The 15889-nt window shown below is 35.7% G+C and overlaps 1 protein-coding gene across 1 annotated transcript; it reads left to right on the forward strand.

Moving 5' to 3' along the window:
* Positions 1–3690: 3690 nt before the first annotated feature.
* On the forward strand, positions 3691–5132 carry LOC126605841 (receptor-like protein 44). The gene has a single exon (XM_050273291.1). The coding sequence runs from the start codon at positions 3935–3937 to the stop codon at positions 4775–4777; it is 843 nt and encodes a 280-aa protein (XP_050129248.1). The 5' UTR covers positions 3691–3934; the 3' UTR covers positions 4778–5132.
* The last annotated feature ends 10757 nt before the right edge of the window (positions 5133–15889 follow it).

Consider the following 15889-nt stretch of genomic DNA (forward strand, 5'->3'; position numbering starts at 1 on the left):
GTATTTTTCTTTCTAATTATAGAATGTTTGGAGTGTCAAATAAGATTTTTGGAGTGCTAATAACAATTTCAAAAAATATAAAGTTTGATCTATCTGTTATTGAAGGGTCATGCAAGGAAAGTGGTGCATAATCTTAGAAAGCATGATAACCAAGAATCACAATTGTGAGCAGAAGCACATACTCCATGCAGATTTGAGAGTGTGTACAAAAGCAATGTGGTTGGAAATTTACATGTAGTTTGTGTTCTCAATCCAAAACAAACCAAAAAAGTCATATAATCTTCACATACGTAGACAGAATTCTACGGAATCGTGATTCATGAACCTCAATCTTCAGACATAGTTGCCTTGGTTAGAGTAGATTGGAGTGATTGCTTTACTCAATCACATATAGGAACTAGCTTGTGGCTGGATGGGTTATAGTCTTATAGAATACCCTAATATTCTCTTTCTAGTTTTATTGTTTATTTTTCATTTTACTATCATAATGTAATTCGATTTTCAACTCTTTGTGGCAAAGTTTGTTTCCTCTCAATCTGTTAGTTTATCCGTTAAGTCTTCATTAAGAGTGCATGTGACTAATAATCCTCAATCTTAGCCAGTCTCTTCTAACTCAAACCTAATAAAGAAATTTAAATTTTACTCTAATATATTTTCATGTGAATATCTTACTCATTATGTAAGCTAATTACAATAAATATAAATATCATCTAAGCATGACAAGAATTGGCTAGTGCGTTGAAACTTGAAAGAAAGAAAAGTTGGTGGGTCAATTGAGAATTGAGATTACGTCAATGACTCAATAATGATTCAATGGTCAATAGTAGATAATTATGTAAACTGAAATTCCACCGATTTGAATATATAAAGACGCGAAGTTCAAATATTGTACGCAACAACAACCCTACTTTTGTAAATTAGTTTGTGAATATCCAATTCTTAAGCATAATAATATTGCCTAACCATGTAGATCTAGCGTTGCTTTTGTGTCAAGCAGGAGTCTCTAAGTTTGACCACATCTTTAAAAAAGTAAGAAAGGCAATCAATACTAATTAGGACAAACCCCACTAACTTTGTTTTTCCTCATTCTTTCTACTTTTATTTCCCAACATTTGTATTCCAAAGTGAGTTTGGATCCAATTCGGATGCCCATCTTGAAGATTATAGGGGTTCTCACATTCTATCCATTCATCGTACATCATGTGATCAAAAATCATTTTTTGATTTTTTTTATTTAAAATTAAACATAAACAATGTCTAACTAAAGCTGATCGCACAATGTTATGATGAACGGATATGATATAAGGATCCCTAAGTTCCTCACAAAGAGGAAGTGGAAAGAATCCTTATCCTCCAAAGGTAACCAACAACAACAACAACAACAACAACAAAGTCTTTTCCCACTAAGTGGGGTCGGCTATATGAATCCTAGAATGTCATTGCGCTCGGTTATGTGCCATGTCTTCCGTAAAGTCCAAGTACTCTAAGTCATTTCTTAGAGTCTCTTCCAAAGTCTCACGTGACACTAAATAAGTTTCATGTAAGTTGATCTAAAAAAGACCATATATAATTAGGGTTGGAAATTTTTTCCGAAAATCCCAAACCAAACCAAAAAAATCATGATCCCATACTGAAAAATTCCAAAACCAATATACCAAAATTTTCAGAATCCATACTGAACCGATCCTGTACATGTCGGTACAGGAATCGAGAATACATATTCAATGGTTCATAAATCCCGAACCGAACCAATATATATATATATACACACACACACACATATACATATACATACATATATGCATATATATATATATATATATATATGTATGTATGTATTTATTTTGGTTGCATGCATGTTGAATGTTGAATTTAAGTAGTTTGATAGTGACCATATTAGAGATAGAAATATGAAATTAAGTAGTTTGGAACTTTGGAATGACAACTTGGCTTGGTATGAATGAATTAGTATTTCAATTGGTATGAGGTAAAAAACTTAAATTTTAATTGATATAAAATTGGGTAACAAAATTTCAGACCAAAAGTCCAAATTTTAACCCATAGCAAAAAAATCTCAAATTTCAACCAAAAAGTTCAAAACCCATAATCCAGTACTAATCCATCTCGAAATACTAAAAATTAGGAATACCGAAATTTCAATCGGAGATTGTCTTTAAATTCTCGTCTGAAATTTTTCAATTTAGGATTTTGGATCCCATTTTCAATTTGAAATCTCATACCAAACCAGCCATACATGTAATGCAATAATTTCACACGAAACCTAATGAGAGGTACTGATCCTTATTTTGGTAGACGACCTTAGACTTTTCCAGGCAGCAGAAGTCAGATTTTTTATTGAGTAGGAAATGTGATGCACATTTTGATGACACGCCCAAAAATGGTAGGCTTTGAGTCTAAGCAGCGTGTGTAGTGTACCACATAAGCATGACAAGATCGAGAAAAAACTTGTGTTACTTGGTAGTGTGCCTTAGTGAGCCACTGCTATTTTTTCCGCAGATTAAATTGACGAAGTTAAGATTTATTCGGAGTCTCGGAGACATCTTGTAAAATTGACGGAACTAAAGAGCTTAAAAGAGCTATAAAACCAATGAGCTAAAAAGCAAAACTAAAACAGGCTAAAGACGCACAAACACAATGAACAAAATTAAGCACAAGTCTAAACCAAGCTCCTAAAATGCAAAATAACTAAACTCTTAAAGCAACTAGAACCCTAAATCTGACTATTGTTATCACCTTAAGCAGCGGTACAATCAAACTCATCGTATTTAGCCTCGACCTCCAACGATCCCACTGCCCCAATCAACAATCCCCATTCTCCCCTCTCAAGGAGAAATTTTTAGTTGTGACGGGAACACAAGTAGTACACCACGTGTTTTAATAAGAGTGGTGTGAAATTTTATTTTTTAAGTTAATAACATTTTAGCACACATATCCTACCATTTGTATAATGACACGTGGTATACCACCCTGTGTACTAATCACACTGAAAAATCTCTCCCTCTCAAGGTCACAATTTGTTTAACACTCAGTATGAAGAGTGAAGGAGGATTAAAAAAGTGTGACATTACCAACAAGATTGCAAATCACATTGTCCTTTGTTTTCCTTGTAATACTAATTAATTGTACATACCATTATTGTTTGTTGTCGTCCTTTTTCAATCAATAGATCAAATTTTTACTAAAGATTTTAGAATCCATGGTGGTGCAGTGCAGGTGAACCATATGGAGTGACAGACAGAAGGGCAGGCAGTCCTCACCTCTGAATTTTGCATGCAGGCTCGTTGATATTTGACAAAATGCTCACAAACCTCTCTAATTTTTATGGAAAAATCTAGAGTACGTCTCCATTTTTAACAAATTAAACGGTGACAAATCGAGGAAATTAGGGAATAGATCAAGAAGCCCTTCTCCTCCCTCACAAATTCACAATCTCACCGTCATCGACCATCCCTCGACCGGATCGACTATCAATCGCTGCCATAGAGAGAATCAGCGCTGGTTCCCCAGAAACAGAAACTCTCTAAATGACCAAAATACCCCTGGCGTATTGTCCCTGTCTTACGTGCAGGTTGCCACCGCCGGCCCCTACCTCCTCCCCACAGCCCATTGGCCCACCCACCTCCCCAGTCCCTCCCTCGTGTCAAACACTTAATTTTCACCACCAATAGCCATCTCCAACTTAGTGCCCTCCCCCACTCTCTCTCTCTCCCCTCATCTCCTTCTCTCTCTAAACACGCACACACGGAATTGCAACACAGTTCCTCAGCTCCCTCTCTCTATTTTTTTAACACCAATCTCTCTCTCTCTCTCTCTCTCTCTCTCTCTCTCTCTCTCTCTGTTTTCTCCAAAATCCCAAACCTTCAAATTTACCAAAAGCAACCAAAGTCTCCCACAACTTGACGCTTTTGCCCAGATGGGTTCTGCTCCTACTCCTGCTAGAACTGCTTCTACTTCTGCTATGTTATTGATAACTCTGCTAAACGTCGCTGTTTTCCGACCCACCACATCAGATCCGAGCGACGAGGCGTGCCTAACCCACCTGAGTGAATCCCTCCAAGACCCAACAAAATCCCTCAAGAATTGGACCAAATCCACCTTCGCCAACCCCTGCAGCGGCTTCACCTCTTACCTCCAGGGCGCCACCTGCAACAATGGCCGCATCTACAAGCTCTCTCTCACCAACCTCTCCCTCCGCGGCTCCATCTCCCCCTTCCTCGCCAACTGCACCAACCTCCAGGCCCTCGACCTCTCTTCCAACTTCCTCACCGGCCCCATCCCCTCTGACCTCCAGTACCTCGTCAACCTCGCCGTCCTCAACCTCTCCTCCAACCAATTATCCGGTCCGATTCCGCCGCAGCTCACATTGTGCGCCTACCTCAACGTCATTGACCTCCACGACAACTCCCTCACCGGCCCCATTCCCCAGCAATTGGGCCTTCTCGTCCGCCTCTCCGCCTTCGACGTCTCCAACAACAAACTCGCGGGTCCGATTCCGGTCTCGCTGGGCAATCGGAGCGGGAACCTGCCGAGATTCAATGCGACATCGTTTGAGGGAAACAAGGAGCTTTATGGGTACCCTTTGCCACCGCTGAAAAGCAAGGGGCTTTCGGTTCTGGCGATCGTCGGCATCGGATTGGGAAGTGGGTTCGCGAGCTTGGTGCTTAGTTTTACCGGCGTCTGCATTTGGTTGAAAATTACAGAGCGGAAGATGGCGCTGGAAGAAGGGAAGATCAGCCACCTCATGCCTGATTACTGAGATGGGAGGAGGAAGAAAAAGATGCTAATTTGGTAATTTTAATCATCCCCAATTGAAAAGCTTGAGCCAAAAATTTCAGGTATTTTTGGTTGTCTTTTACTGATGAGGGAATTTTTTGGTTTCTTTTTATTTTATTTTATATTTTTTGAGTTTTATTTGGTTTTTCTGAGTTTATTTTTACTTTTATTTTTTGTGCTTTCGATTCTCCATATAACTTCCTCACCAATCCAACAATGTACAAAAACCGAGTTCAAAACACAATGTTTTAGTCACAAAGTGCAATGTATGTAACTTTAGATATGTGGACACATTACTAATTACTATAATGATATTTCAAACTAATTACGCACCGCAACACTGTGACGAGCCGCTTCATGCAGTTTTAGTGTTTGGCTATTGTGAGCTGGTAGGAGACTCTCTCTGCCTTGCCCAACATTCTGCTCCTCTATTTTTACTTGGAGTTTGATATTAGTATATTACTGTACTAGTTTACAAAAGCATAAATATTTCAAAGTTTTTAATTAAATAAATAAAAAGCTGACATATTGCACTGAATTTTAACAATAATTGACTGTGCCAATTGCCAAAGCTTCACATTACATTGATGATTACTTAAGGTTCTAAAAGACGCTAGACTCTAGTCGGATGGCGGATTGCTCTAGTCGGATGGCGGATTGGGGCCTAGCGCCTAGACGGCTAGACGGGGTTTAGGCGGGCGCATAGGCGGATGGGGCAAATTTAATTAAATCTATAATGTATGTTCTTTTTTAATTATTCAACAAGTCTTTGACAATTTACTGAAGAAAAAAAAAATTCAAAATGAAAGTTATCTATTTTCTGTCTAAGTGAGATCCAACCTAAGCGGGTGCCTAGGCGGTCTAGGTGGGCATCTTTTCTTAATTTTCAAACGCTTAGATATTAATCGGGACGGTGACCAACCGCCTAGCAGTTAAGTGGGGCCTAGGCGGGGCAGCATGTTTGTATTATGTTGTAGGCTCCAACCTTATTTGTCCCCACCCAAATAATTCGAGATTTTTTTACTCTGTAAATTACAATTTGACACATCAGTAAAATATGTTAAGAATGTGATTTGCTGACAAGGAGGAATTGTTGGTGTCAATTTTTTTTGTTTTTGTTTTTTGTGAGCGAGGGTTTGAGGCTCATTGCTTGGACTTTTGTTAAACTATGTAATTAGAAATTTTGAGACAAAGGAGAAGTAAAATTAAAGTATTTTCTAGTTCGTTTGTAATGTGTGTATTGGCGAATTCTGACATGCATGAGTGGATGACTAACTGACCTTAACAAAATCCGAGAACAAAAGCCATATTCCAACACTATGGGTAATGAAAAACATATAAAACTTGTTTAGTTAAATCCTCAACTCAACCAAACTGGACAAAGATCCTATGGAGAGACACGCGTGATGGAATTTTGTGACCAAAAGGGATCATGAAAGGGTATGTCAAATTCTTGAGCTTTCAAACGCTAGCCCCGCCAGACTTGTGTGTGTCTAATTAAAGAATAACTGATCTGATATGGTCCGATCCAACCGCTGTGGAGATTCTAAATATTTTGTTGTTCAACTTACACCGAAAGTAAAAGATGGTCAAATGAGGTTTCATTCCTCTCATTGAATGGGGTCCTCCTCCTAGAATGGCATGCATTACATCATGATTGAGTGTGTGATTCTTTCAACTTGTGCATTTTCCATTTACTTTTGTCACTTGGGATTATGGCTGGCTATCTATTTTGTCACTTAAACGGGATGTCAAATCATCTACTCTTTACCTTGCACTCCACTCCTAATTATGTTCCTGTTTCGGCCTGAAATTCAGGAGTTCGGCTGAGAAGATGTGAGCTCAGAGATAAGGTTGTGGGTCTCAGCCTGGTGATATGTCGGTCCAGCCGAGGAAGTAAAGTACTCGGCCCAGTGTTGAGACGCTAGTAATTCGCCCTGGTCCTAGTGAAGTTCAGAGAGCTAAAGAATCAAATTTAGATATTGATTCGGTCCGAGTCCTGATTGAGTTAGGACTATTGAAGGACTAGGTTGGAATTTGATAAGATTCGAATTATTAAATATCAAGTCACTCAGTATTACGATCTGATGATATTCCTCTTAACTTAAAAATAAGAGGCCTTAAGTTCGAATCTCGTGGATGACGAATTCAACACCAAATTAGACTGCTCATTGCGTGGCTTAACCGAATTCCCTCACCCCCTAATATAAAAATATCGATGTACTCCAAAAAAAAAAATGATCAAAACATGTGGCTGGTCGTATAAGGATTAAATTGAAGTATAATAGGTTCATTGTTGTCAAATGTAAATAATCATATAATCATAGTCGTCACATTGAAAAACAAAAACTGTGGTGCATAATTTATTAAAATCAAACAGAATAAAGTATGGGTACAAATATTACTGATTCAAATTATGGGTAAGTCTCCCGTACGAAATTTAAATGAGAACAACTATCTACAATGTAGATAATTAACTGTGTTTTCAATGAGAAATTTAAGTAGTTTTACAGTTACGAAATTGCTGGTTTGTTTAAAAAGGTACGGACAATAATAGTAGTGTTAATATGTTGATGTAGGTTTCAGTTAAAAAACATTAGTGGTTAGGGACTGTATCCAAAGACTTTTTTTTTTTTGACACTTTGGATGTGGTCGCTAACTACCAATGTTCTTTGACGGAAACCTTGGTGGTTTTTAGTTTTTAATCGAAATTCCTGACATTAATGTAATAATGTATTTCCATGTAGCTTATTATATTTTTAAATTAAAAATAAAATTTATATTTATTTATATTAATGAGATTTCAAATAAAACCCATAATTTATGGGATTAAAAATATTAAAGATGAATCCTACTCTCCAATATATTGTGTGCGTATATATACACATGGATACGTTCATCAAAACTAACCAAAAAATTATTTTACCAAAGCATGAGTACATTTTTCAAAAGCACAAAAAAGAGAGGGAACATATTAGGCTTAATAATATTATTAAATTTCTTCTCTTAAACTTGACATGGATAGATTCTCAAATCAACGAAATAGAATGTACCCATATAAGCTTAAAAAAATGAATTAGAGAAAAATTGAATGAAATTTTATATAAAAAATGGGTACATTTTCAATTAAAAAAGGGTACATTTTTAACAAAATTAGTATATTTAAGAATGGATACATATAAGATTAAAAAATTGATTTTTTTTATAAAAATTTAATGGGTACAAACTTATTCTAATTTTATTTTTTATATTTGGCAAATGTTTGAATTGAAAATTAATTAGGAGTTTAATAAAGGTGTGAGTATTAAAACTCTAAATCAATTACTAATTTTTTTTTATAAAAATTATGTAACTTACATGTAATCCGTTAATATATTAATGCTAGGGACTTTTGATCAAAATTTAAAAACTGATAAGATCTTATTCAATGAACATTAGAAACTAGGGACTGAAAACTAATTTTTCCTTTTTTTCATCCTACAATATGAATAATCACAATTGTCTATCTTGTAAACTATATTTTAAAGATTACGAAAAAAAGCAACTAAAAGAAAACTATAACAGACCAACCAAATGTTTTGAATCAAAACTTGATTGTTGCATTATTAATAAATCACTATTGGTTATTCACTATCTTTTCAAGACTTCTAATCCTTGGTTTCTTAAGGTGAACTGAAAAAATTGTCTATAATGACTTCATCAAATGCGATTTATTTGTACACATATTTATTAAGAAGGAAACCATGCTATAGATCTTTTAGCTTCATTTAGGGCATATATTTTTAGATAATATATACTATTTAATAATTGGCACTTATTCATAAAATATATAATAAATTTATTTAAATTCGTCTAACCGCCTAGATCGTCACCTAAGCGATAAGCCATGTCCGCTGTCCAACTAGCGCTTAGCGTTATTTAGAACTTTGTTCATTATACAGTTATGTAATGGAACGATATAGCAAGAAACAATGCTTAAATCCTCCTTCAAATAATACTGTTAGTTTAAATCCTCCTTCGAATCTTTCGGGTAGTTCAAGTCCTCTGTTGAATATTTCGGTTAGTTCAAATCCTTCTTTGAATATTCTAGGTAGTTCAATTAGTCTTTTGCAAACCTTGGGCTTAGACCTCAAATGGGTGTCCTAATTTTATTGGAACCTTGTACCCTTTTAAATTTTGTCCCTCCTGTAGACAATTGATGGCTTTGCCACTGTCTATGGGTCTAGACTTTGTAGCCTCTACCCATGCTCGTGACATTTTGTTTTGTCCTTATTATTGTTTTTGTTGATTGTTTTGTCTTTGCATTGCTTGGCATAGTCACTGGTTGTATCTTTTTTGTTTACTTTCATATTATCAATAAAATTAGTGGAGGGATAGGTGGGAGGATTTTGGGTCTAATGGTCTTCGCCCCTTTAGGGGAGGGTAGGTGCCTCACATGTGATAATTGCCGAATAATTAATTATCTATCATACATTGGAAGGGAAAAAGTTAATTATAGATCATACAATACTGCAAATTTACAAAAAAAAAAGAAAAAGATTTTCACCATTTTTTTATAGGGTTGGCTACAATAGTACATACCATTCATAGTTTTATGAAAAATCTAACCGTTGATTTTTTGTACTACTCAATACTACGTACCATGTATTATGGAAGAAAAATTGTTCTTTCTTAGCCCAAATGGAATGTGGAGCTTCAACATATTTAATTGTAAGCAAATTGTAGCCACTTAGTAATACGGTCTAGTGATATTCCTCTTTACTAGTAAGTGAGAGATCTTAGGTTCAAATTCTCGCCAAAATTGAATTTGAACCACATTAGTGATATCCCATTGTGAGGCTAAGCCCATCTTCCTTCCTTTAATGTAGATAATATCGTTTGTTTTAAAAAAAAAAATTGTAAGAAAATTGTATGGTGAGCAAATTATAGTGTTTGATTATCTTTAGGAATATTTTTGGGTGAGTAGTACAAGTTAATCTTGGAATGGGTGTGAAGAGAAGCTCTCTCTATAAAATGGGCCGAACCCATGAAAGTTCTGAAAGCTTGAGTTTGGGCCGAACCCATGAAATTTCTGAAAGCTTGAGTTTGCGGTGACAAGTTACTTTACATCCTGTCCCTCTTGAAGTTGGAGCTGGTTCAGAAAAAAGTTCTGATATTCACTAAATACAATTGACATGGGATTCAGATTAATAATATTTCTGGAAAAGGTGTTTAGATTTCTTTCAGATGCATCCACATAAAGTTTTGCTTTCTAATAAACACAATCTTTCGGAGGGAGGGAGGGGTCGTTATATGTCGTTATATGTCTAATTGCCTTTATACTGCAGAGTCATAACTTATTATCTATCTGCTCTTTTTTAATTTATTATTGTCCATTTTTTGCAGTTTGGAATCAGATAAGCTGTTTTAAACTCAGAGTTGCCACAAAATTCTCGTCTGCACATTCTTGTTGGTGTGTTTTTGCAGGCTATCATTCTTTACATTCAACTCCAACTGGGTTAGTTCTAGGATATCATGTATGCATCCTGGATGATTTATTTGAACTTGACAGCATTGGAAGAATCAAATTCAAATTCACATTCTAATTTATGGTTTTTCATTCCCACAAATATTTATGAATATCTGTTACTATGCAAGCGTATCTCCACGTTACTATGAATATTAATGCCCCAAGTGTATCTCCAAATCACTTTTTTTTTTTTTTTTTGTTTTGTTTTGTTTTGTTTTGGTGGACTGTGTTCACCTTTAACGTAAATTTGATTATTTTTATATTAATGAAAGATTATTATAATTTGTGAGCAGATCCGTTGAAACATGACAAGGTTCTCAGCAAGAAGCCCCCCGCGCTCCTCACCTTTGTGATGTGCCCGATTATCTATTGGACGCAACAGCTAAAGAAGCAAGCAAGACTGTTATGCTTGCTAGAGCTGCAATGGGAAACCCCAACCCTGCTCGCCGCAGTGGATTTAAGAAAAATTCAAAAAGAACAAGGACCCCCTCAAGACTTTCACTACTAAGGTACTTAAAACTTTTCTTTACGTAATGTCTTCATGATTGTAAGTCGTGTCAGTTTCACTGAAGCTATATATATACAAGGAAGCCTCGTCCCAACCACAAATTGGCGGAGACTGGATTTAGTTGCTAATGGATGTGTAAAAATCTGATGCCAGGGACAGAAGAGAGCTCGTAGAGGCGGGACGAAGGCAATGACAAGCACATACAAAAGAAGAGAAAGACCCAAGTTATCTTTTGATTTCAACCGCATGTATTGTCTAAAACAGGAGCAAGCAACCAACTCCCACAATTTTGTATCAAGTTATAGAGGTAATTTATGCTTCTTTAAACACCTCGTTTATTCATCTACCCATCTGCAGTGAACTTAAAGTGGGCTCAACTTCTTTGTCCAGTTATACAATCGTTGCCCATAAATATGACATGTGGTTCAACTTAGGGTGTGATATCGACCCACCCTTTTTGACTTCTCATACTTTTGTAATTTTTAGCTGTGTGATCAAATGAATTGAAGAATATCAAATGACAGAAATTAACAAGGGATGTGTAAGAAGTAAAAAAGAGAGTGTGAATAGCACACCCCTATTTACATATCTCAAATTGCTCTGAATGAACAAGATAAATAATTATGACATATTGATGACAAAAAAAAAATAATTAAAAAAAATAATTAAATAAATCATAAAAGTGTTCATTTTAGAGCTCGTGTTTTTTAAATGTTTGAAAGCGCATTTGTTGAAAATGGTTTTATCAATCTTTAATAAAAATGCAAGTGAATTCTGGAAAAACACTTGAAACGGTTATTGCAAGAAACACAAATCATATGCTCTTTGCAAGAAGCACTTAAAAGACTTTTGAAATTTGAAAACATTTTCTCTAAAAGTTCTTTCAGTTATAATTATAACTATTTGTTTTGTTTTTGGGTAGATGATGTGGTTCAACTTTTGTTGTATACATTTGATTATTGTTTGGTACAAGGCATGTCACAACTCACAAGGAGAGGGTGGTGGTCAAATATTGGCCACACACAATTCACAACTTGTGAATCACAAGGAGAAAATCAATTTGGAAGTAGTACGATTCCTATTTACAATCTTACATCGGAGGAACACACTTGAATGAGAGGCCAATTTTTTGTTGTAAATAATATTGTTCTGAAATTTGATGACGTCTTATAAACTTTTGTCCACGTTTGAATGTCATAGGACTTGTTTAGATATACTTTTAAAATGATTGAAAGCGTTTTTAGAGAATGTTTTTGGGTTCCAAAAGCACTTAAAGTGTTTTCTGAAAGAAGTACAATTATAAAAACCTTGTTTAAAACGTTTTAACACATCGCCGTAAAACATGTATAGTTTCCAAAATATCATACTAAGTATAAGCATGAAAATCAAGTGCATGCTAACTATAAGTCCAGAAATATGCCACAGCAGAATAGCTCAACAGCAATATAAATATGATCATGTGCTCAGTAATCTATACTAGCATGTCAGTCGGAGATACCTAATGTGACATGTACGATAAGTTAGGTGTAATAATAAATGCTCTAGTGCTACGATCACGTGAAGCTGGCGCTATGCGCGGGTCACCTATGAGTTGGAACTGCCTAATGTAGTCTATACAAAAGGCTAGTACCTACTTGGATCCAAGGCGAGCGTGCAGTGCGGGAGGTGAACATACACGTGAAGGATGTGCCCTAGCCCTGGGCGAGGTGCAGGAGGTGAACATACACGTGAAGGCTGTGCTCTGGCTCTGGGTGGGAACACTAACACCGGGGGTGTAGCAATGAAGAGCACTATATGAACATATGCATGCCAAATTGATTCAACCATTTCAATCCACCACATAACCTTACTTGGACTTACTTGCACGTCCCGTGTTCACCTTAGCATTTCAAAGCATTCACAACAATTATATGTAGGTAATATGCATATGGATATGCCATGATGCAATCTAAAACTCAACCATATCATAGTATTTAAATCATTTGTGGAAACTATCAATCATAAATATACTATAAAAAGGAAAAGACCTACTCACCCTTGTTTTTTGCCCCTTCAAGTTTTAGTTGCTGAACGATTGTATCGACGAGGATTCTTAGTGAATCTCAGTATTGGTGGCTACTTCTGAGGGTATAATCCTTATCCACTCTACTGTACTTTACTTATACTTTGACGTCACGTGTGAAATGAGTTCATTCCCTCTCACCAGCGTACTCTTATATTTATGCACTTTTAGGTTTAAATTTATTCACATTTCTACATCATTACACTTTATGGCTTCGTCACCTTCCAAGTGTTGGTCAACACAGCTCGATTCAGAGTCCTAGTAGACATATCGGGTCGGGGTGTGTCAGTTTGGTTTGTGCTTCTTTCAGGAAGCACTAAAAGTGTTTTTCTAGGATTTACTTGCATCTTTACTAAAGAGTGATTCTAAACACATTTTCACCAAAAGCACTTTCAGTCATTTTAAAAACATATCCAAACGAGCTCATAAACAGTAGTATATTGGATTGCCAACTAAAGGTGCATGCTTTTAGTAACTTGTGGTCCATAGTTTGATGATATGAGCCCATTTGTTTTAGAAGTATTTGTCAGTTTGCCCTCTAAACATATACTTCTAAAACAAATGGGCTCATATCATCAAACTGACAATGATAAATGCTAATTTTTTTCCTGAACTTTATATTTAGCCGATTATTTCACTATTATAATTAGCCAATTTCCACTATGAACTTTAACTTTTAGCTGATTAACCCCTAAAATTTTTATAAATAGCCAATTTCCCATCTAGTTTTAGATTTAGGGGGGGGGTGTAGTCAAACTAAGATTTTAAAGGATTTTAAAAGTGATAGATTTGATAGGATTTAAGAGGATTAAAGACTCTTACAAAATTCATATGGATTTTAAATAATTTGAATGGATTGTGGTGGAAGGATTTGAAATCCTAGGGCGTGAGGTTGGATTCTTTTTAGTTTTGGTTATATATACTTTTTGCTCTTAAATCCCACAAAATCCACAACTTAATGAAATCCTCAAAAATCTTAATTTTTTTAATACACTTAGATTTGGATGGATTCTAAAATCCTTTAAAATCTTTTAATTGACTACACCTAGATTTGAATGGATTTTAAAATCCTTTAAAATCTTTTAATTGACTACACTAGGATTTTAAAGTCTTTTAAAATCCTCTCAAATCCAAGTTTGACTACACCCCCCTTAAATTTTTCTTGTTAGATTTTAAAATTTTCATCTAATTTTGATCAATCCAATTTTCCTTTCTTTTTGCCTTCATATAGTTGTTATGCGTTGCTCGCGTGAACAGAATGAATAAAAAAAAGGATGAAAACAGTTGTCATGTGTCGTCCGCATGATCAAAATGGAGAAACAAAATTGGATGAATTTTTTTTAAAAATTTAGTGGGGAAGTTGACTATTTATACAAGTTCAGGGGGGTGAACAACTAAAATTAAAGTTCAAGGGGAAAAGGGGTGTGATATTCACACACTCCATTTTACTTTTCACACACCTTTCTAATTTTCAGCCTTCGGATAAGATTAATTGAAGAAAATCAACGGATAGAAATTAACAAAGAGTGTGTAAGAAGTAAAATGGGGTGTGTGGATAACACACCTCGGGGAAAATTGGGTAATTATAAAAGTTCAGGGGGTAATCGCCTAAACTTAAAGTTTAGGAGGGAAATTGACAACTCTATACAAGTTTAGGGGGCAAATCGACATATATGCCTTTGTTTTAAGAAGCTTTGATTTTCAGTTAATATAATTTTACAATATTAGAATTATTAGTTAATTAATTTTAATTAATATGTGACAGCCCGTCCCTAATTCTATGATTTTATAAATTTAAAAAATGTAAATTTACGAAAATGCCCTAGAGGCGAGGGTATTGACTTTCGTTGACCATTAGTTCACAACGCGTATGAACTATTACTTTACCGTATTCCAGAAGTACTCGATGGTGCGAACGCGTAGACATAAGCAAAATTGAAATTGGAACTACGACAAAGGTTTTTATTAAAACTTTATTTTCAGGCCCACTCAGCTTTATTTTTCGCCCCTCCAGGTTTTAGCTACTAAACTTTTGTATCGACGATGATTCTTGGCAAATCTCAGTAAACTTTATGCTCTGACGTCATGTGTGAAATGGGTTCATTTCCACTCACCAACGCACTTTTATATTTAGGCACTTTTAGGTTTAAATTTATTCACATTTTCCACATCACTACACTTTATGACTTTGTCACCTTCCAGGTGTTGGCCAACACAGCTCGAATCGGAGTCTTAGTGGACACACCGGGTCGGGGTGTGTCAGTTGGGTCTCAGAGCATAAGTTTGGGCAGTATTGCGTTCATCACACGCGTGATGTAAGCATTCTCGGTTCTTGAGCCTAATTTCCGAATCTTGCCACCTCGTCGAGTATGAAAATGTGTTCTTTATTTATTTATTTATTTTTCTTTCTAAGTTTTGAGTGACTTAGACGACGTATCGACATTCTAGAACATCGTTTTGGTGGACGTCTCTATATTTAAACGAAGTACCTTCCTGCCAAGGAAAAATCCTGAATTGAGACAAGTCGATGGCCTTGACACAGGGCTAATGCATATGGAGTCACGCATTACCAGAGATTTACAAATCAATTCCCTCATTACTCTTCCGCCATCATTACTAAATCTTTAGAGATAGGGAACCACAATTAGTTTTGATTCTTTGGTAGCAACAATTAGTATACCATCAATAAAAATTCCTATGAAGTTTTCTTTCGTCGAGATTTCAAAAATGTCATGAGCGACAGCCTGGTGCTAAAGTGGTAGCACTAGATAAAAGAACATCTAGGGGATAGCCACTTTTGGTCCCCATAGCATTAATCTTTTCCAAATGTACTAGTATAGTTCTAAATCTTCAGGAGGAAGATTGAATCTTTTTAGACATGTTCTGAAGTAAGTTTTTAGCAATTTATTTTCAACCTTAGGGTGTCTCAACCAATACTAATTCCCAAAATTCTTTCGATGTTGTACTCGTCATTTCGATGAGCATAGGACGGTGAGTATGAGTTGTTATACCTTCG

This window comes from Malus sylvestris, chromosome 15 (assembly GCF_916048215.2).
Source record: "Malus sylvestris chromosome 15, drMalSylv7.2, whole genome shotgun sequence".
Taxonomy (NCBI): Eukaryota; Viridiplantae; Streptophyta; class Magnoliopsida; order Rosales; family Rosaceae; genus Malus; species Malus sylvestris.